We start from the raw sequence: 22,436 nt of genomic DNA on the forward strand, positions 1-22,436 counted from the left end.
GTGCTGGGTGGCTTTGAACCTTGTGAGTGCAGCAAAGACAACTGCAGGGGCCCTATTTTACACCTGGAAAGCCACCCCCCCACACCCCATTTTACATCTCATCCACCCCAGCGAGGACAGGGCTTGGAGGGAAGAAGAGATGGGCTGGCCCAGGAGAAGCAGCCCATCTTGCAGCAAGCAGGCTGGCATGGCCAAAGCAGGAGCAATTCCAAGGTGATGCAAGGAGAAGGACCCCTTCCCTGCAAAGGGCAGAGAAAGGACCCCAAAACCACTGTTGCAAGGCACGAGATGGGATCAGAGCCTTCTGATGCCCACCTTGGCCAGGAGGAAAGCAAACAGCTCATGGCATCAGCCAGAGGAAGACTTACAAGAAAGCAGCAAGAAGAAAAAAACAAGACACGAGCTCTTCAAAGTCAGCTCCATAAGGTTTGAAGGAACACGGCCTTAATTTCATCAACTGTGAAAAACCCATTAGCATCTTGCTAGAGTCCATTTAAAATATTCATCTGGAGGATATTTTGTGCAAAAGTGCCTCAAAAACTGCTGCAAAGAATTAACGCTGGAATTTAAACTCCCCTCCCATGGTGGCCACCTCCCAGCAGGTTCAGCAAAGGTGGCATCAGGGACAATACCACGGGGTGACCCAAGGGATGGGACAATCCATGCAAGGAGCCCTTTATCCCTTCAAAGCTAGCAAAGTCCAGAGCAAACTTTGGCTTCATTAAGGCAGGTTTTCCATCCTGGATGTATTTGTGGTCCCCACTGCGCTCTCACCACGTGGTTCAGGGTCCCCTGCAAACCCAACGCCTCAATCAAGGTACACAACCCTGCAGCCTGGGGACAGCCCCATCCTCCTCCCCACCACCCTGCAGAAGATTTGGGGGGCAATTCTTGACTTTATTTCCCCCCCAGAAAACCCACCACATCCACGGGCTGTTTATTTAACAAAATGCAGCTCCGCCACAGCGGGGAATTGGAAGGCGAGCAGCTCTCCACCACAGTCCTTGTGATTAACAAAATATATTATTAGCATCCCAAAGCGAGGTTTGCCAGTGCCTATAAATACAAGCCAGCAGTGACTCAGCAAACCCTCAGCTCTTTTTTTTTATTATATATATATTTTTTTAATTATTATTTTTACCCCCGATTTCCCAGGTAGGTGCATCTCGGGGTGCTGGCTCCCAAGGATGCTGCGCGGAGGTCGTCATGGAAACCCAAGGCTGCAGAAATCTCAGCTTCTCTGCGAGGAACCCGCACCAAAACCCCCCCAGCCCCAGCCAGGGATGCCGTGGAATAGGTTGGCAGCATGGGGAGGAGGAAAAATGGGGTGGGGGGGGTGGTGAGCTTTTAAAAGCTATTCCTGGCTTTTAAAGCCATCCCTGCCATGTGGCAGGGAAGATTCTCTGTTGTCTCATATAAGGCTGTACTGGGAAGCCGGCAGGCACAAAGCAGATTGAATTCATCTACCCCTCCAAAACAAATGGACAGCAGAAACATTCGGGGTTCCTAATGTTTTCTCTACATCCCATCACCGGCCTCAGCCAGCCCCAACGTATAAAACCCTCAGATACGTCTTCTGTGATTACCAAGCTTAAAGGATTTTTTCACCTGCCCTGTTAAGCAGGACCTGGAGCAGAGACAGGCAAAGTTTTCCAGGAAAAAAAAAATCAGCCCAAAAAACCACTGAATGCTTGGCAACCCCCAAATTTCCATGCTTTTGTCCAAGTTTCAAAGAGCTCTTTGTGCCTGGAGGGTGCCAGCGCCGTTTCACTGCAACATTTCAACAAGCCACCGCCACTGAAAGGAGATTTGCATTCGGAAACTCCCTGCAATTTTGCTTTTCCATTCCTGTTAAATAAAAGGAAAAATCCAGTTTGAAACCAGCTTTGATAGAAATTTCTGTTTTGGCTAACCAGAGGATCGCTGTGCTCTGCTCAGGAGCCAAGGCATGGCTCAGACACCATGGGGATGGGCACCGGCAGGTGGGAAGGAGCAGGAACCAGTTTTATCCTTAATATTTCCAACGTTACCGAGGAGAAGGCGCAGGCTGAGAACTGCCCTTTTCATTACACAATTGCTTTTAAAAGCCAAGTCAGGAAAGCAAATGCTCCTGGCATGTGGCAGAGGCTGCCCGGTGGGAGCAGCTTCACTTTGGAGAGAAACCACTCAAGTGCACAGAATTTCAATGGGAGGTGATTCCCGTTTCTTGCCGTACTACAAGGAGTTAGAAGGGAAGAAAAGTTTTCTTTTTTTTTTTTAAAGCTTAAGTGAGACACTTCCCACACCCTGGGGATTTGCACTTATTCGTGCTTCTCTGATCAAGAAGCAAGGAAACAAATGCAACCTGGGGGGAAGCTATCGTTGAGCATCAAGAAACCGTTAGCTCAAAGCCATCCCAGCGATGGCCCCATGGGATGCTGGAATGGCTCCTGCAAACTCAAAAAAATACAAAACCAAGTCACCCAGGGTCTCCAAAACAGCCAGCACACCCCTAAACCCACTCATTTTGTTCTTCCTATAGTCCTCTCCCCAGCCCAGCCACATTGGAGCATCTTCAAGCAGAGCTGGTGCCCACAGAGAAAGGACAAGAGCCAGAAACACAGCTAAGGTCACGACAAAGCTTTTAAAAATGTAGATGAAGCCCAAGGAGCCAGCCTAATCCTGAAGCAACCCACAGCAATGAGATTAGCCCAAGGTCCCCTTGGCAGAGGTCGAGCCCATCTGCTTGGCATTCTCCTCGCAGAGGTCCCCCCGAGGACAGGACTGAACCCACTGCTCCAAGGACACCTCCTGGCACAGCCCTGCTCCAGCACGGTTGTCCTGGCAGAAGATGTCAAGCAAAGGGAGGGGAAGAAAGACACGGTTTGGTGTAAATCAGCATTTTGTTCAGAGAACGTCACTGCTGATGCTGCATCCCTCGAAGGGAAAGGAAAGTGCAAGGGAAGCTGGAAAACCCGATCCCAGAGCTAGGGGAAAAGGTTTAGTTTTGTTTTCAGTATTTATCTGGACAGTTTTAGAATGGCTGGTGGAAAAATCCACTTTGCCAACAGCCCTGGACCACTTTTGGTGCTCCTCTAAGACCAAGTCTTGCCACAATCCCAGAAAGGCCCCAGTCCCAAAACCAGCTGCTGTGTCAAAATATAACTTTTTAAATCCATCATCATTAATAAAGATTTCCACTTAATTAAAGTGTGGCAGCAAACAAGCACCCACCCCAAAAAATACAACCACATGGATGGCAGAATAGGTGCCTTAGTGCCTGACCCCCACAGATGCTCTTGGAGGCCGAGCTCTGACTATATAATTCATATAATAACAACAAATAAAAAGGCCTTTTATTCACCCCGACCCACAGCCTGCTGCCCACCAGCCCCCCAGCACCTGCCCTGCTCTCCCAGGGCACCAAAACCCAGAAACCCAAGGGAAACTGAGGCACGGGGCAGTGGTGCAGCTCTGCAGCACCCAGGGTTTTCAGCCCCACACACAGCACCAGAGCCTATTTCTCCCCAACAAACATCTCTATCACTCTACTGGAGCCAAAAATGGGAATTTTTGCATTTTTCTCATCTTTCCACCACTGGTGGGCATCCATCAGCACCAGCCCCTAGCAGACTCCGCTATTCTCACCAGGGTGATTAACAGCCACTTTGCTAACAAAGCAAAAACCCATTGAAAGCACTGAAATTTGCTCTGTCTGCTCCCTGCCTACTTCACTTCATCCTTCAACACAAGCCCTGCGCACTTGCAAATGAGGCCAGAAACCCCCAAAGCCCAGGTCCCATAGGGAAGATCCCTTTTCCGTGGTTACTCACCACTCAGCAGCACCACAACTTGCACAAAGACAAACACCCCTTGCTAAAATAAAAAGACCCAAACTCAAACCCTCTTGCTCAGACCCCTTTTAGGGAGATGTTAGGGTGCCTTGAAGCCTTTTAGAGTACCCTCCCCAGGTGGGCTGCATCTGGGCTGAGCCCAGTCCTCGGTTTGGGGTTAATTTGGGCCACCAGCTGGGGTGGCTCCTTGCTCCACCACCTGCACAAGTCCAATATACGTTGAATTTCCAGCTCCGTGTGATGGGATATACGTTTTCCATTGGGGTACAAAAGTCACTGCAATAGGGCCTTTAGCTCAGCTTCCCATTTCCAAAGCATCCGGGAATGCTCCCACGTCCCATCCCCAACCAAGCAATCTGTTTTAGGGGTCCCGCTCATGCTGATGTTCCTTTTTTATGGAAATAATTTTTACCTGCTAGAAAAGAAGCTGACCCCAAATTGCCCAGCTTCAACACGTGGCTTGAGCATGTTTCCAGCATCTGAAGTGAGTAAGTCTGTAAACCCAGCACTTCTCAAAAACAACGGTGGTTTGATCATCCATGGGCATCTCCCCCCAAAATCCCTCCCAACCTCATTATCACCCAGGGCAAGGATTGGGACTTCACACCAGGGGCTCAGCTCTCGCCCCAGTGCCTGTGCTAAGCTTCCCGAACATATTTTGGTGCAGAAAGGAGTTTTCAAGCCGCATTTTTTGGCACAAGGATAAAGTCCATGTCAGTGCAAGCATCCGATGGGATTTCTCCCAGGGACGCAGCAGGACAGGTCCCGCCGGTCCAGGTGCTGGGGAGGTGTGATGGAGACAGAGCAAGAAACAGCTTTTGAAGTGTTGCTGGGAGCAGAGGCTTCTTAGGGGATTATTTTTGTTCTCTTTTGCTGTTTCTTAACAGATTCTCTGCAGGTTTTTCCCCAGCGGCTGGGACCCGAGGCGTTCCCCAGCTCGGCGCTGCCAGCATGCATTTCTGCATCCCCCATCTCTCCTGGCTGATCTTCAGGAAGAGGGGGAATTGACAAACTGGTGGAAAACTGACCGACACTCCAATCAAAATGCAAAAGAAACAGAAAGAAGTGGCCCTGAAAAGCAGCACCGTTTAATTAGAAATTACATCTCTGCCGGTGAGTCACAGCGGGGAAGCCAGACGTCAGCAAGGGGCACCTGCCAGCAGCATGACGGTGGCGACCACGATGGTGGCACCACGCGGGAGCCTTCGGCCTCACCGGCGCTCCCACTGCGGCTTTTGAGGCAGGATGGATGGACGGACAGCCACACAACCACGGCTTCAGCTTGGGGGGGTTGGACCCTGACCCAAAACCCCCCTGGGCATCAGGAGAGCGCCCAAAGCACCACCCAGAGCCGGGGTTTGGCCAGAGCTGGGCTCGCAGAGCTTAGTGATGGATGAGCCTCCCCCCTACACCCCACCAAGCCCATCGCTGGGACGATGCCTTCCCACCGAGGACATGTATTTTTTTCTTTTTTAGCCATTTCTACCAAAACCGCCCCAAAACACGTGCTGAAGCGGGGTGCGTTTCCCATCCTAACAACCCCCCCGACTCACCCGGGCTGGGGACAAGCAGCGAGCCCTCCCCCCCTCCCCCGGCCGTGCCTCAGTTTCCCCCCCCTCATTTTAAAGGCTTCCCCGGCTCCTTTAAGCCCCCCCCGCCCGCCGAGGCTCGGCCCCTTTCTCTGACACAGCAGCCGCCGGGGCGAGCCGAGCCGGGAGCCGCGGGGAGGCTGCGGCCGAGGCCGGGGCCGGGCGCCCACCGCCGCTCCCCCCCCGCCCCATGGCTCTGCCCGGGGCGCCGGGAGCCGCCCGCCCCCCTCCGCCCCCCCGGAGCCCAGGGGGCGGCCGGCTCTGAACCGGCACCGCCGCCGCCGGTCGGTCCCGGGGGGAGCGGGGATGGAGGATAAGGGGAGCGGGGAGGGAGGATGCAGGGAGGGAGGATGCGGGGATGGAGGATGAGGGGACCGGGGATGGAGGATGCGGGGAGCAGGGATTTGGGTACCAGGGATGCGAGTACCAGGGCTGGAGAATGCGGGTGCCACGGATGCGGGTACCACTGATGCCGGTAGCAGGGTTGAGGGTACCATGGCTGGAGGATGCGGGTACCGGGTTTGGAGGATGCAATCACGTCGCTTCCCACCCTGCTCGCACCCCCCCGGCTGACGGGGGGCCCCCCCCCCCCCCCGCCACTCCGCCTCCACCTCCGCTGCTTTTCTCCACCTCCCGAGGGAAGGGTGGGGGGCATTTGGGGGCAAAGGGGGTGCCCCCACATTCCTCAGATGAGGCTTGGACCCTCTGGAGGAAAGGGGGCTCTGGCTGCCCCCCCTTAAAGCGGAGGGGTCCCAAGGGACGTGTTTCCCTCTCACCCCCCGAGCCCTGCAGATAACATCTCACCCCTTCTGACAGCAGCCGAGGGAAGGTGGCCCCCGGACTCCACGCAGAAACCCTGAGGGAGAAGGAAGAGGAGGAAGAGGAGGAGGAGGAGGGGGAGGAAGGAAGACAAAAATAATAATAATAATAATAATAAAAGGACAAGGAAGAGCTTGGACCAGAGCCAGGAGTGGGGAAAGGGCAATCTGGACCTGGCTGCCCTCTCACCGCTGTGCCGGTAAGTTCCCGGGTTGTCCGTCTGTCCATCTGTCCGTCCGTCTGTCCATCTGGACCCCAGTCTGCAGGTCTCAAAGCAAGGGGGGGAGGGGGGTTGTGCAGAGCCCCCCTCCCGCCCCCTGCCAAGCTTTCTGTCTCCACAAGGGCTGGCTCACTCACGCTGTCTGTCCGTCCGTCTGTCCCTGCAGGAGGGGACCCCGGGGACACGTGGACCCGGCCCGGAGCCCCCCACCACCGCCCTGCCGAGGAGCCAGCAAGGGCCCAGCGCGGGGGTCAGCATCGCTCCTGGGGGGGCACCCAGCCCCGCATCGCCCTCCCCGGCCCCGGCGAGCAGGAAAAGCGCCAGCCGCTGGATTTTCGCTTCCTGGGACATCCAAGGGACTCTTCCTCCTCCTCCATGGTCCCCCTGTGCCTCCCCAGGGCCGCTGGCTGAGCCCCCTCGGCACCCCGCCCGGCCCCGCATGGTGCACCCCGACCCTGGAGCAGCCCCCGGCAGCCCCGGTGCTCCCCGCTGCGGCCCGGAGCCCCCCGAAAACAGCCTCGGTGGCGGGGCGGGGAGGCGAGCTGGGACTCCTTCGGGGCGTTAAGATGGTGAAAGCTCCCCGGCCGAGAGGGGCTGCGCGGACGCCAGGCCACCGGGTTAGGGGGGAGCAGGATGGACAAAGCCCTTGGGGCCGGGAGCCGAGGCCGGTAGGGAAGGATGGACTCGCGGAGCTGCCAGGACAGGCAGCCCAGTGACCCCCCCGGCGGCAGCAGCAGCAGCAGCAACTGTAGCAGCGGCAAAAGCGACGGCGAGAGGGAGAGGATCCGCAGCCGGATGAAAATGGTCATCGGGCAGCTGGAAGGCATCTTGCAGGAGCTCAAGGAGGTCGCCAAGGAGCTCCGGGAGGTAGGAGAGCAACGGGGAGAGGACCCGGGGTGGGAGCTGGCACCGGGTGCCCCCTGCCATCCCCCCACCCCCACTCCGTCCCAGCCTGAAGCACGGGCACCCTGCCCCTACCAGCCTCACCTCTAAAGAAATGGGGGGAAATAGGCTGTATTTGGTAAAATTGCTCTTGACCTTGATGCTGAGGCTCGCTGCATGCCCAGAGGCATGGCAGCAGTTTGGGGGGGGGTTAATTCTGCTCTGGGTGTCAGGGACGTGGCTGGGGGCCGGGGACATCTTTGTGGCTGCCCATTGCATGGTGGCCTTGAGCACGGTGGGGCAGCTTGCTTTTGGGATGGGGCAGTTGTGTCGTTGGGGTGGTTGGGTCGTTTCTGGAGATGGGGGAGAGCTGTGTCCCCGTGGGCCATGCTTGGGGACATGACACCTCCCAGCCCAAAGCATTCCCTGAAAGCCCCGCTGTCCTTTCTGGGGCTGCTCTGCTTGGCTTGAGGGGTTTTAGGGGAGGTTGTCCCCCAGGGGACACCACATCCCACCACACCACCCTGTTGGGGCCCTCGTCCCTTCAGCAGGCAGCACGCAGAGCAAGGAAAGGCCCCCTGGTTCCTGCAGCTCCCGCGGGGTAGCCCCAAACCCCTTTTGACAAATCCCTGACAGATTAAAAATAGTAATAATAATAATAATCAGGAGGCAGAGCTATTTTCCATTTAGCCTGAGCTCACTTCACACTCCTCCAGGAGCTTAAAGAGGCCTTCAAAAGGAGGCTGATGGCAATTCATGCCCACTTCAGTGCCCCTTTCACAAACCTCATGGATTTAGGGCCAGGAGAGACCACCACAAACATCTGAGCATCCTTCCTGAGCGCTCCAGAGCTTAACTCTTTGGTCCCCATCCACCTCTTGGGGCTGGAAGACCCCCAGCATCCTGGCAGCATCCTCGGGAAGCTGCCCAAGCCAGGCTGGACCAGCATGTGGAAGAGGGGAAGGGGAAGGGAAGAGGGGAAGGGGCCCTGAGGAGAAGTGTCGTGGCCGGGAGGTGACTCTGGGGGGGAGCCGACATGTCCCGAGGCACCGGTAACCTCCCACAGGAGGGGCCTTTGCAGCACGGGCAAAGTGGCCAGGTCAGTGGCCCCAAAATCCTCTCCACAAAGGGGTCTTAAACATTGACCCTTCTAAACAAGTCTTCCAGCAGAACCACATGACCCTACAGCAAGGGGTTGAGTGCCTAAAAAGTGGTGTAAAACTCAATAAGAGCTGGAGCTAAAGTACACCGAGGCTCACCCAACAGCTCTGGAGGAGCAGAGCTCTCGTGTTCCCCATTCCCCCAGGGCCAGGCCGGCGTTGCCTTGCAAAACTCAACAAAGTGATGAGCCAGGGCCAGGAGGAGCCCAAGGAGATGGGGACAAGGAGGGCAGGGGACACACCATGAGTCCCCGGTGGTGCACACCAAGCCACCAGGTCTATGGCCAGCCATGGGGCTTTGGAGACCCCCACCCTCTCCTCTCCTCCCCCTGCATCCGTCTGCTCCTCTCAGGGCTTTGCCGGGTGTTTGGGGCACAGGGCTGGACGTGCTCTGCAAGGAATGGGGCAGATCTGTCCCCAGCCCTGCTCAACCCTCGCTCCCCCAAGCATTCCCCACCTGAAGGCTGTCGTTCCAGATGTCCATTGTATCCAGGATGCTGTTTTACCAGCCCCTGTGCTCCCACTCTCCCTCCCTCCCTCTTCCCTTTTGTGTATATAATTATTCCCCAGCACTCCACGACAGGGCTGTATTATGTGCGGGGAAAATGATTATTAAATCTCTGCCTGAAATCGCATGCTGGAAGTAAAAATCACGCAGGAGGCCAGGACCGAAGGTGCTTCCGCTGAGCGGGATCCGCATCCTCCACCCCTGGTACCCTCATCCTCCATCCTGTCTCTGGTACCCGCATCCTCCATCCCTGATACCCAAATCTTCCACCCCTGGTACCCTCATGCTCCATCCCATCCCTGGTACCCGCATCTTCCATCCCTGGTACTCAAATCCTTCATTCCTGGTACCCAAATCCTTCATCCCATCCCTGGTACCTGCATCCTCCATCCCTGGTACCCACATCCTTCATCCCTGCTTCCTGCATCCCCAGTTCCCACATTCTCCATTTCTAAGCCCCAAAATCCCATGGCGAGTGCCCCGTCGCCCCCACGCTCCCCTCTGGGTGCAGCAGTGGGTGCCAGCACACTAGCAGGTGACACCAGGACGTCCCCTGGCATTCCCTCTGCGGAAGGAAGACCTGCAGCGCAACCCTTCCGCTAACAAATACCTTAATAATATTGTAATCAATAGGTGATTAGCTGGGAATGCTTTGGGAAGTTCACGGGGAGAAGGCGGCTCGTTATTCCAGCCACACGTTTTAGAGAGGCACGCAATGATTTTGAACTATTTAGTGGCTGATGATGCAGCAAATGGCCCAGCGATGCTCCGTCCGCTGGACCAGACAACAGGGCTCGCTCATTCATACATGTCAGCTTGGGGAGAGGCCCCCGTAACCCAGGTTCTCCTCGCTCACTTGTAAGCAAGCTCCAATTAATCATTTATTTGCTGTTAAATATTTACCTTCCCCTTGCCGAAAAGTGTTTGTGGAGATGCGGGAAGGTCCCATCCCTGGGAAAGTCAGGCTGCGGGGTCGTGGGGGCTGCTGGAGGCTTTGGGGCTGCTCCTTTTCCTGGCAGAGGGATTGCTTTTCAAGGCGACGGTGGCAAAATCCTCAGGGATGATTTGGAGCAGTGGCACAGTTTTAGGAACAGGGAGCAAAACCCATGGTTTGCCCTGGGAGTTGATGCTTGGGGCCAGGAAAGCCTTTGGGAAGGGAGGCGAGGGGGGACACAGCCACGCAGCCAGACCCTGTCAGCGTACCCAAAGGTCCCCACTGCCCCCCCTTTGATCCCACAGCCGCTCCACTTCAAAGGCTGTGAGGCAGGGGCCACTGGATCACTTTGATCCCGAGCATCTCCCAGCCCCGCTCCCGTCCACCCTCTCCTGGAGATGCATTACCCATCACCGTGCCGCTCCTTCCCACGAAGCCTTTGAAGTCCCCTCTCGTCCTCCCGCCCCATTCCCTGCCTCCCCAGCACCTTCGCCGAGAAATTCTCCCCTGAATGAGAAGCAGCACGGCCAAAATGCCAGAACGCCAACCGCTGATCCAGGGCATGATTTGCAGCCGAGCTGATTACCCAAACTATTTAAAATGAAGCAAAACAATGGTGCTCCAGATGTGCAACATCTGCCTCGGCAGGTATCCAGCTGGGGAGGGGAACACCCGGCCAGGGGCATGCAGGATTTTAGCTAAAGAGCTCCCGGCGCTGTCCTTGGGTGCAGGAACCACACACAAGCCCCCGGGGGTGGGAGGAGCACCCAGTGCTCCCAGTTGGGTGACTGGTGGTGGCTGGTCCCACGCTGGTCCTGCAGGCTGGGTCTGTCCCATTTATTTGCTTTACGATGTTTAGCCCAAGTGTCATGTTTGAGAACATGCAGGATGCTGAGGATTCATTTTTTTGGGGAGGGGGAAAGCCTGGTGTTTGGGGCGGGGATGAGCTCCATCCATTTTAGCTGAAAAAAATAAGAAAAAACTGCTTTTTGCAACAAAGTGAGACCTACAGGTGAGGGAGGAGGAGGGCACATCCCCTCTTGGCACCCCTGTGACTCACGCTGGGGACACCCTGACCCCCTCAGCCACTTGCAGCCCCCAAGGCCACACATCATGGGGGTCTCCCCAAAAACCCCAACCCCATGCAGAGCAATGGAGTCTGGTCTGTCCCTCCCTCCCCATCACTCCCATCCCAGCTCGCCCTGCTAAAAGGCTTTGACAGCCAGATGTAGCAGAGAGGGGGGGAGAAAAGACCAAATCCTGCTTTACATTTAAATCCTCAGCAGGTAGTGGGCAGCAGGGAGGTATTTAACATCCACCCCCCCCCGCCGCCCATTTAAAATAGAAAGTGCAGTGAAGGGCGCTCCTAAAAATAGAGTGAGCGTGGCTGGTGTGACACTAATCCCCCCGAGGACCTGGGGGGATGGCGGGGACGCGGCTCCTCCCGGCACTCAGGTGCCAGCAGCCCCCCAAGGGTCCCGGGGATGGGTGAGGATGAAGAGGAGCTGGGACCCCCTGGGCTGGGGAGGATGCGCTCACCCTGGAGCTGGTGCCATGCTTGCAGCCTCCAGGAAAACGGAGGTGATCTCACTTTAGCCAAGGGTTTCGGTGAGATCATTTTCTGCCTTATTAAAAAATAATAATAGCCGGGTGTTTCCCAGGCACGGCTCTTTTCCTGCCCTTTTTCCTTCTTCTTTGTCATCACTGAGAAGGAAGAGGTCACATAGGCTTTTTTTTCACCCTTTCTTGCCCAAAGAAGAAAAAGAAAAAGGAAATAAAAAGCAAGCTGGTGGCACTTTGGGGACAGCAGCGATCCTCTTTTCTCATCCAAGTAGTTTCTTGCTGCTGCAGCTCCAGCCGGGTGTCCCAGCTTGCTCTCAGCATCCTCCAGAGCTGAAGCATGGTCAAGGAGGCAAGAAAAGAGGTCTGGGCTCTTGGGCAAGGGCTGAAAGCCTGGGGAAAGCCCCTCACTTTCTGCTGGTGGGGATCGGATGCGCTCCACTTGGCTCTGCCCTGCTCTGGGGACCCAAAGACCCTCTAGGGGACAAGGCTGTGACACAGGGCCAGGGTCTAACCTGGAAGCAGGGTGGGGGATGACCTACAAGGGGTCCATCCAGGAGGCAAGGTACCCACAGCATATAGGGCTGGGGACAAGGACCTGCACAGCTCCACGTTGAGCTGATGTGACCTCCTGAGCCATGAGCAGGGCGGGATGGGGGGTCCAGGTGGGGCCGATCGGGGTCGTTTCATTGCCACCACGTCCAACACACCCCCAAACACACCTGCATCTTCCTGGTCGGACCTCAGGCAGGGTCTCGCCATTCCCATGGGCTTCCCAATCCAGCCCCATCACCCTGAGCCAATCCCTGGGGACACCAGGCTGCGTTTTGTCCTCCAGAATGGCCCCAGGTTGTTGGGTGCTGGTTTACGGTGCATTTATGGTATTTTTATAGGGTCTTCCCTAAACTGCTGCATGCTGGCATCTAGCACAGGGGTGAGGATGCACAGAGCAAGGGCATGGGATGAAGGTCAGGGAGAAGCCTCTGCAGTGAAGATGGGATAGGGGGTCTAAGCCTGAGGACTTGCTTTCCTCCAAAAGTGGTCAAGAAACAAGGTAACGGCAGCATAATCACAGAATCACAGAATCCTTGAGCTTGGAAAAGACCTTCAAGTTCAGAAACGATGGAGGGATGGTTTAGCATTGCAATTAATTTTTCTTGGTGGATGAGGAGGTCCACTGGGTGTGATGCTGGTGGAGATGGAGCAGATTTTTGGTGGTTTGTGGAGTGTTTTTGGTGGTGTGTGGATTTTTGGTTTCGGTGTGGACTGCAAGGTGCCAGGAGGTTGCTCGTTTATTTGCCTTCCCATCCTTGTTTTGGGAAGCTCATGGTTTCTTTCCACAAGGAAAGGACACGTGGAAGGCCAGGGTAAGGAAAAGGAAGGGGAGAGCAGAGCAATCCTGATAAATAGCCATGGAAATGACATGGAAAGGGACATGCTTCTGTGCCAGCCCCTTTACCACGGTGGCACTGTGTAGGGTCTGTCCCCTGCAGTACAGTGGGGACACCCCCATGTCCCCAAGCCACCACGGTCCAGCTGGTCCTTGGTATAATAAACACCTTGGAAGGGATGGTGGATTCAGGAACAAGCCTGGGAGCACCCATCACACGACCTGGGGGCAGCTCTGCCTCAGTTTCCCCACCTGTGGAGCTGAAATTTATGGGGCAAAGGAGGTGGCGGTCACTGATGGCTCCGCACGGCCGGGTGTGAGGGTCTAAGGGATGCCACGTGTGTGGGGATTTGGGGTGCCTGCTTCATCCTGCCCCCGGTATTGGGTGGGGGAGAGGGGGCCTCAGCCCAAAGTGGCCACGAGTTGGGCTGGGGCAGGTCCCGGCTGTGGTGGCGGGGTCCATGAGCACCCCAAAAGCGCTGTGTGGTTGGGTGGGCTTCACCTGTCCATCTGTCTATCCGTCCATCTATCCGTCCGCCCGCAGGTGGTGAGCCAGATCGACCGTCTGACGTCCGACTTCGAGTTCGAGCTGGAGCCGGACGACTGGACGACGGCGACAGCCAGCAGCACCTCCAGCAGCGAGAAAGGGGGCACCGCCTTCGAGCTGGGACCCCTCGACTTCACCGCCGCCGACATCCTCTCCGACAGCTGGGAGTTCTGCTCCTTCCTCGACGCCTCCACCCCCTCCGACCAAGGGGACGGTCCTGAGCCCCCCCGGCCGCAGCCGCCACCGTGCCGCCAGCCCGACTATCGGCTGATGAACGGCGGCATCCCCATCGCCAACGGGCCCCGGGGGGGGACCCCAGACTCCTCCAGCGAGGAGGCGTTCGGTGCCCACCACAGGGGTCCCCACCAGCGGCCGGCTGGCACGCGGGAGCGGGTCCGCTTCAGCGACAAGGTGCTGTACCACGCGCTGTGCTGCGATGACGACGACGGGGACGGTGCCGACGAAGGCTCCCCAGGCGAGGATTGCGGTGAGGAGCCCGGCCGCAAGGTGACCTCGAAGCATCCCCCTGGGGGTGGTGGGGGGGGGCCGGCGGCAGCCCGGCGGCCAACGAGGAACAGCAGCACACAGACTGTGGCCGACAAAAGCACCCAGACGGTGCTGCCTTACATCAGGCAGAAAAGCAAAAGGAAAAACTGATGCCGGCTCCCGAGCGGGTTGGGGTCGGCCGAGGGTTGGGCTGGGTGGGTGGGGAGCCTGGGAAGGGTCAGAAATATATATATATATATAAATATATATTTAAATACATCGCTACTACGAATAAAATCAAGATGAAAAGGTGGCAGAGAAGGAAAACGTCCAACTACCTACCCGTCGTTTTTGAGGCTCAGGGAATTTTAAACTGTTTTGTGGACGGAAGACGCAGCTCAATAAACTGTTCGTCATGGAGAAATGCCAACCATAACATATATATATCCTATGTATATATGTGCCCAGAGAGGGAAGCCTCTCCTGGGGACGTGGGGACACTGGAGGGGTTGGTGGCAGGGCTGGGGAGGGCAAAGATCCCTCCCTGGGGTGTTTTATCCCTGTTTGCCATAGGCACTTGCTAGGAAATACAAGAAGCTGGTGCAATCTGCTTGCAGATTTTCTCAAAAAGTGCTCTATATTCACCCAAAATCGTAGCTTGATGCTCTTCCCTTTTATCAGCAGGGAAAACAGGATAGGAAAAACAAAACAAAACAACAAAAAAAAAGAGACCCCACAGACAGTTTTTCAGGGAATTAACCCCAGGAATGGCAACGATGGGTTTTGGGGACCCTCATGGCATCACCTGGGGATGCGGTGCAAGGCAAGGCTGTATTTCTGATATTTTATCAGCAACTTTTATAAGTATTTCTGATGCTAACAAACCAGAACCTGCCCACTGATGGGAATCAACCCCCATTAGCTGGAAGAAGGAGTTAAAATCCTTTTTTTTAAGAGCTTTTAGGCATTTTGTTTTAGTTTTTAAGACTTTTTCCCCACTGCAGCTGCATCAGCATCACCTCCCTCTGCATCTCCCTGTGACCCCAGGGCTGGGACCCCGAGAAAATTTTATTTTCACAAATAGGGACATCAGGGTTTGGGATGTCCCTGTCCCATGTGCTGGAGAAGGGACAGCCACCACCATGGGGAGACATGGGACGGGACAATTCCTCTTTGCTCCTTCCATTACTCTGCGTGTCAACAGCTGGTTATTTATTTTTATGAGCTGTTTTTACAGCCGGGCCCCATTGGATAGGTGTGATTAATAGAGGCAGCTTTGTTCCTTAATAACTTCTGGAGAAAGATGCCAGGAGGGGCACAAGGCAAAAATTCAGAGCAGCCCAAGCTGCAGGTGACATCCTCGTGCTCTTCTGTATGCCCAGAAACAAGCACAGAGGGGTTTTGCTGGTATTATTTAGCAGGAAAACCTGCTTGGGTGGGTTTGGGGGTGAAATTCAAGAGGAGGATAGGGGCTATTATTAATAGAGTTAGAGAGGATAGGGGTTATTATTAATAGAATGTTAATTAATAACATCCATCAGCCCATGCCAAAAACTGCTCAGACTGACTCCAAGCGAGCCCCAAATACCCAGGGAAGATCAGGATGGGGTCATCCCTCCCTGTTCCCTGTTCCTAACCCTTTCTCACCCCCCCAAAAAAACACTGGGAAAGCCCCAAACAGCGCCCAGCATCTCATGAGAGCCGGCGGAGGAAGGGGCAAAGGGCTCGTGTTTCCTCCAGAAGCAATAAAGAAACAATCAGCAAATAAAACAAGGACACGACCCGGAACGGCGGCTCCGGCTGCTCCGCGCCCCAGGGATGAGATGCGACAGCTTTGCTAATTCTTGCCCTTTCCTCGCCCGCCGGCGGGTACCATGCCGGCGTTTGGCACGGTTTGATGGGTTTTAAAGCAGAATTTTGGCTTTGCATGCGAATCAGCTGCCTCCGATTGGGGCCGGCGAGCAAAGCAGGTTCCTCGCTTCCGCCATCCTGGGGGAAAACGCACAGAAATGGGTTACCTGGGGAGGAGGTTGGGAAAAATAAAAGCAAAATGAAGCCAGGCTCCCCAGGAGCTGTGACAACGCCTGCATCCCAAACACCTTGCGAGGCTCTTGGCTGCTCCATCTCCTGTAAAAGCCCAGGAGCCCTTCGTGCTGGGGGAGCCTGTGGGCCCCCAGCCGCATCCCCCCCTGCCTTGGTGGCCCCCTCTTTGCCTCGGTTGCCCCCCAGGGACCAGGCATTGCTTGGGGCCAGGTGCTGGCCGTGGCTGGAAGACAAATGCTTTGTTTTTCAAAGGGAGAGGCTATGCCTTCTGCCTCTGCTAATGTACAGCGTCTTGTCTTATTTGTTCCTTGCTGTTCCACCGCTGAATTACTGCAAGTAATGTACCAGCGCCTCGTGCAATGCTTCTTCTTTATAACCACGCAGTCGGCTCGCCTTCAGGCTCTCCTTTTGGATTTCTGGGCCAGCCGGGAGCTGTTTCCACCTCGGGATGCTGAGGTTCTTCCCTCCTCATCCTCGCCATCCAGCCCTGTGGCGCTCTGCGCAATGTGGGAGAATGAAAGGATGCTGTGGGGCAGGAGCATCCCCAAAAGCAAAGCTGTGTCCTCCCCAGCCTGATTTCGCTCTGCAGTGCAGCGAGCAGGGGGTCGCATCCTCCCCGGCTCTGCTTATCTCCAGCAACGCTTCCACTGCGTGCTCTGGACCTGGATAACTGCCTGGCGGAGGTTATCTCCTGGCAGAACGCCTGCAGCAGGAAAATGCAATGCCCACAACAGCTTCCACACACACACACACACACACACACAGATCGTTCCTATCTCTCTCCCTGGGTTGTTATCTTCGAGCTCTCCTGGTGCCATGGGATGGAGATGCAAGAACCAAGCTCGGCTCTCAAGGTCCTGCCTGCTCCACTGAGAGAAGGGAAGGTGGGGATGGGGAGGTGGGAAGGAGCCAGCTCACCACCCCCAGGGAGGGACAAGGGGGGCAGCTAGTGGCAATAGGAAGCCCAGAGTATCGGGCAAGGTGGTGAGGATGAAGCAGGTCCAAGTCTCAGTGGGAATAAATGGGTAGGATCAACGGGGCATGGCCAGTGTCAATGGGACATGGATGTGGAGGTAGACATGGCTCATTATCCTTCCTGGGCTGGGGTCAAGAGTATTCAGGTTTGGTCCTCCGGTAGCCATGCCTGGGCTTGACCTGGACGCAGCTCTTGGTATCCCAACAGGTAACACACGTCTATTTATCATGATAGGAATCGCCTCTTGCTGCATGGTGGCTGGGTGCTCTCCCACCACTGGGTGGCAGTGGGTGCCCACGCACACACATGTGTATGTGCCACCATCCTTGTCCTCATCGTCCCTTCCTCTTGCACCCTGCCAGCGCATGGGGACCATGCTGATGGTGCCCCTTGTGCTCCCTGGTGGCCCCATGTCACGTCACCTCCGTGGTTGCCATCTTCCCTTGCATAACCCATTGTGGATATGGGGATTCCACAGAGCATCGTCCCCAAACACAGCTGGAAAGAGAGGATTTGAGCCCAAAAACATCACTTAGACCCCAAGTCCCATAGGTAGCAGCCGCTCTTTGGGTCTTGTCCCCACCATGGGATGGGGGCTGCTTGGATGAAGTTCCAGCACCCACACCAGGCTCCTGCACTCACCCCTGGGGACAAGTTGCTCAAAGCACCAATTCCCCTTCACAAACATCCCCCAGATGGGGACAGCAGCTGCTGATGACCCCTTGGCAGAGCCCCAGGACCCATTTGTCCCCCCAGGGCTCTCATGGTGGCCACAGGATTCGGCCAAGCCTGCAGAAAGGCAGCGGCGCCAGAGCAGCCCTGGAGGTGCTTGTAAGACAAGGGATGACATGCTTGATGGGACTTCTTAATTAGCTCTCACTAAGCCAAAATGTACCGGGGCTCCCCTGGCAGAACAGCGTCAGACAAAACATTAATCACGCTCCAAATAAATAATTAAAATGTTGTGGCTCTTGGAAGGAAAAATAATAATGATGATGAGTGGGGAAAATGAAAGCTGTTGGCTTTGATGCCACGGCCCTGGGGACAAGTGGGGCTGTGTCCCCAAGGCCACCTGAGCCAGGAGGGATTTTGTGTTCAGCCAAGTCCACAGCCAAAGTCCCAGGGTGTCAGAGCTCCTAAGATCCTACATTGGTGGTGGAACACATCCCTACCTCAGCTCTGCATTAAAATGTGAATTTTTAGCAACCATCTCCCATGGCTCCAAACACTGGATGTGGCTTGGGCAGTGTCCTGGGACATTATCCGTGGTTACTACTACATTTCACGCTCCGGTGGGTGGGAAAATCACCATGGGAAAATCCATTCATGCATCACTTAGGGAGCACTTCGGGGAGAAAACAACAAGAGCCTCAAAAAGAAGAAAGCTCTCTCTCCCCATCCCCTTTTCGCCCAAGAAGAGATGATTGCTCGGTGCGAGCAAGGCAGAGCTTAAATTATGCATGGGGCCATTGGGATGGAGGAGGGGGGGGTTGGGAAGATCTTCTCCCATCCGCATCTTTAAAGCTGGAAGCCTCATGGGTTGGCGGCATCCCTGGCCTTCCTCCTCCTCCTCTTCCTCTCCCCAAAGCCCTGGTTTCAGCCATCCTCTGGGTTTCAAAGCAGCCAAGGCAGCCCCGGTTCATCCCTGTTGCTTTTGGGTTACGTAGGGTGCAGGGGACACCCACGCAGCCGCCCGGGTCCGCCAAACCCATTTTATTACATTAATATTTGCTGGTAATGAAGTTAGATAGCACTTGGAGCCCCAATCAAATTAGGAAAGCTATAATGAACAAGAAGTGGTGCATTAATTCATTAGTGGGGAATTACACTAAATTATCTCGGCAAATACGGCAAAACTTTAATTTACCAGAGGTGTTTTCAAATGGCTTCTGCTCCTTTGCTTCCATTTCCACCACGGCACGTTTTTTTAAGGCAGGGAAAACAAGAGAAGTGAATTAACTCCGGCTCCTTGGGGAGATGCTGCTGTCTCGTGCACGGTAACAGATACCCACAAGAGATATTGGGAACTCTGCTTTTCCTCCCCTTCCCCAGGTCTGTGCACGGAAAATGGATATTATTTACAACAAATAACCTGACTTCACCTTTGCAAAGATTCAGGCTAATGTTCTGCTTTGCTAATCACCATAGAAAGGGGGAAAAAAGGAAAAAAAAATAAACGTGTAACAATTTACTTGAACACGTGCAGGCAGAGCATTAATAATGTACATCTTTGGGAAACTAGCCCTGAGACAGGGCAGCCAATTTGTGCTTTAAAGCATAAATTTGGGCATCTGAGCTTTGTGTCCTCCTAGAGAACGTGGGGATGCAGAGGGCTGAGGAAGGACACAACTCGTGCGACTTCCTCAGCTTGGAGCGACTTGAGAAATAAAGACAGAAGAAAACACAAAAGTGCATTTTCCCTGCTTTAGTACTTTTTATTATTGTTATTATTTTGAGAGGTTTCCCACATGCTCACAAGGCTCCAGAGGGTGCCAACTGAGCGCCACCTCCATGGTGTGACAGCATGGCTAAAGCCTCTGAGATGTGGCCAAAGCACAGCCAAAAAAGCAGTCTCCTGCTTCTGCCCCCCACTTCTTCTGGGACAAGGTCCAGAGGATGCTTTGGGCCATAAATAGTGCTGGAAAGCCCTTGGGATGTGCAGCTGCCTGTGGGGCTCACCCCAAACCCACGAACCACTGTGACCTCCATTGGTTTTGTGTCTAAATCACGAGGCAGACAGCTTGGGGCTGATAGGGGAGGCTCATTCCTTAGAAATTTAGTTGGGTTGCTTTTTTAAAAATCAAACCCTCAATTCTCATTGCATCACATATCCTTGCTTAAAAAAAATGTGCAACACCATGAGGTGGAGGATAAGTGTGTGCCATGGTCAGAGAAGGACGTCTGCCAACCCAAAGCCTTCGGGTGCTGTGGTGAGACAATAGGGAAGGGCTAAAGTGAACATTTCTTCCTTTCTCTTGTTTTTCCTTCCTCTGGTGGATGCTGCATCTCCCAGAGCATCTCCAGCCTACCAGACCCTCTTACGGTCTCCCCAAAATCCACCCCATAGGGACACAGCCCTGCACCACAACCTCCAAATGCACCCAGACCCACCATCATCTTGCAGCAGTGAGGTCCCTTTCTTGCGAAAGCCTTCAATTAATTATTTTTACAGCCTTTAATTATCCTTGCTATGGTCCGTGCCCAGAGAGGGACATTTTGGAGCAGCTACTCTAGATGGCATTTACACTCGCATCATTTCCACAGGGCAGTGCAAATCTCCAAATGAACATGGGCAGCAGCTCATTTGTACCTTTAAATCCTTGTAAGTGCTACCTGATGTTCTCCTGTGTAGTAAATTATTTTTTTTTCTTTTAATTAATTGCCTTGAAGATCACTTAGAGCTTATCACCAGCATCTCCATACAACGTGGCACTTAGAGCAAGTGGGAGACACCAGTGAATAACTGCACTGCATCCTCATTCCCATTATTAATTCCCACAAATTGATTGTTCTGCCAGCATCTCCAGCTTTCTAATTAAGTCTTTACTCAGGTGCTCATGCATACAAGGGAAACAAAAGCTAATAAAGCCCAGAAGCAGGAGATAGGGGGCTGGGGAGAGATGTGGTGCTCATGAGGCCAGGGCAAAGGCATTGCATCTCCCACCTCCACCAGCAGCATCTTCGAGATGCACACTCTTCACAAAGGGGGGAGAATTCCAATGTAAGGGGATTTATACCACAATTAATCAGGTTAGAAAGCAATCTCTGGGTCTTACACTAAGCAAGGAGCACGTAGGAAGCAAGAAGTTATTTACAATGTGCTTTGCTCCTTGGGGCTCAGCCGGTTAGGAAGCAGACATGCAGGGACAGCCTGCTTCCTGCCCTCCTGCAGCCAGGGAAAGTTTTTTCCTCCCTCTAGTAAGCTGTGGGGAAATGTTTTTGGATTAATACTAGAGAAATAATAGGTGTGCTAAGTCAAAAGGTTAAAAAAACAAAACACACAAAGGCTGGCAAGGTGGAAGCTGACTGCTCAAAGCAGCAGTAGCTGACATGCAGCCCCTTCATTGCTCAGAAAGGGGCCAGCAGGAGAGTTTTTTTTCCTGCTACAGGCAGGTCTTGAGAGAGGATCTGAACCCAGAGGGATGCAACACGGCTCAGAGCCCCCCAGTCAGGCTCTGCTCCCCCTTGCTCAGCCTCCCCTGCTGCCAGCACCACCACCACTAGCCCAGGTGCTCCTCACATGCTCCCTGTGACTGCTTTTACCCAACAGACCACCAGATTTGCAGGGAGGAGGTTCATGCTTAAGCAGCCAAAAACTAGCTAGATTTCCCCCATTTGCTTATCTGGGGGCTGAAGGCTTTAGAAGGTGAGGTGAAGTCTTCTGCTGGTGGCTGCCTTCCTAGAAGAGCACCAGGTCTCAGGGAAACCCTGTGGCATCAGACAACAAGAGCAGCAGGTTGCACATTTCCTTAGAGGATGGGAAAAAAGTGGTTTTAGAGTTGAGTGAGGAGCCTCAAGAAAGATGAGTGGCTTGAAGAGGACCTCCTGTAGAGGCCAGCCTCCAGCTCCTGCCCAGAGGACAAGGCCAGCCTCCATGCCCCTGGGAGGACCGTTGGTATCCCCTTGGTCTGCTCTGAGCATCACAGCCTGGCCATACACACTTAGCACAACCTCATGTCCCCTGTCATCATCTCAACATAATTTATTTTTTTTTTTTTTTAAAAAGGGGGGGGGTTTCAGCTCCTGCACAGAGTAGCCTGTGCATAAAACATGAAGGTTGATGGCCTCACCTAGGAAAATCTCAGCCTCCCCAAAAAGCTTACGTGGCTGCCTCCTTTTTCCACCTGATTATTTCAGCTCAGCTACATAATTCATTTTAAAAAAAAATGAAACAGAACCAGGAAACATCTTCCCCAAGCACATTGTCCCCAGGCTTTCAAATCCAGCTTGCTCTGGGCTGGAGTTCCTGCTTTGCACCCCACACAGCCCATGGAGCACAAGTGCCAAGCTCATCTCTCCATGCAAACAGGATCATTTCCCTGACAAGAGAGGTTGCATAAGGGTGTTAGGGAAGGCTCATTTGCAGAGATGTAGCCCTGCTCAGGCTTTGTTTGAGGGTTGTAAGGAGAATTGGCAGCACTAGACTGCAGCCTAATGGCTAGGGAATTGCAACCCAAAGGCTTAAGGGCAAAAGACAAATATTCCAGCATTCGGCTGCCAAGCGGAGGCAATGCCTTTAATCAGCAGCAGCTTTCAGAAGGCACTAGCAAAAGTAAAGGACCAACGGAGCTGCAGGCATCGCTCTCAGCTTCACTGCTTTGCCCCTTGGTAGTTTCTCCCTAGGGCCAGGAGCAGTTTGCTCAGCTCGGAGGGGGCTGCTGCTGCTCAGTGATGAAAAGCAGCCCTCTGCAGGATGCAGACTGGTCTGATCCCATCCCTGCTTCAGTGGTGGCTTCAAGAGCTCATGGTCACCCCATGAGCTGGCTTAC

At 54.4% G+C, this 22,436-nt stretch overlaps 1 protein-coding gene across 2 annotated transcripts; it reads left to right on the forward strand.

Annotated features, from left to right (window-relative positions):
* Positions 1–6,283: 6,283 nt before the first annotated feature.
* Positions 6,284–14,131, forward strand: INSYN1 (inhibitory synaptic factor 1). 2 transcript variants are annotated; one of them, XM_040570612.1, is made up of 3 exons: positions 6,284–6,440; positions 6,628–7,328; positions 13,440–14,131. In XM_040570612.1, the coding sequence occupies exons 2-3, from the start codon at positions 7,140–7,142 to the stop codon at positions 14,097–14,099; spliced, it is 849 nt and encodes a 282-aa protein (XP_040426546.1). In that variant the 5' UTR covers positions 6,284–6,440; positions 6,628–7,139; the 3' UTR covers positions 14,100–14,131. The 2 variants fall into 2 exon arrangements, with proteins under 2 accessions (XP_040426546.1, XP_040426547.1); XM_040570613.1 differs by lacking the exon at positions 6,284–6,440 and having other exon boundaries at positions 6,625–7,328.
* Positions 14,132–22,436: the final 8,305 nt, after the last annotated feature.

This window comes from Cygnus olor, chromosome 11 (genome assembly GCF_009769625.2).
Source record: "Cygnus olor isolate bCygOlo1 chromosome 11, bCygOlo1.pri.v2, whole genome shotgun sequence".
Taxonomy (NCBI): Eukaryota; Metazoa; Chordata; class Aves; order Anseriformes; family Anatidae; genus Cygnus; species Cygnus olor.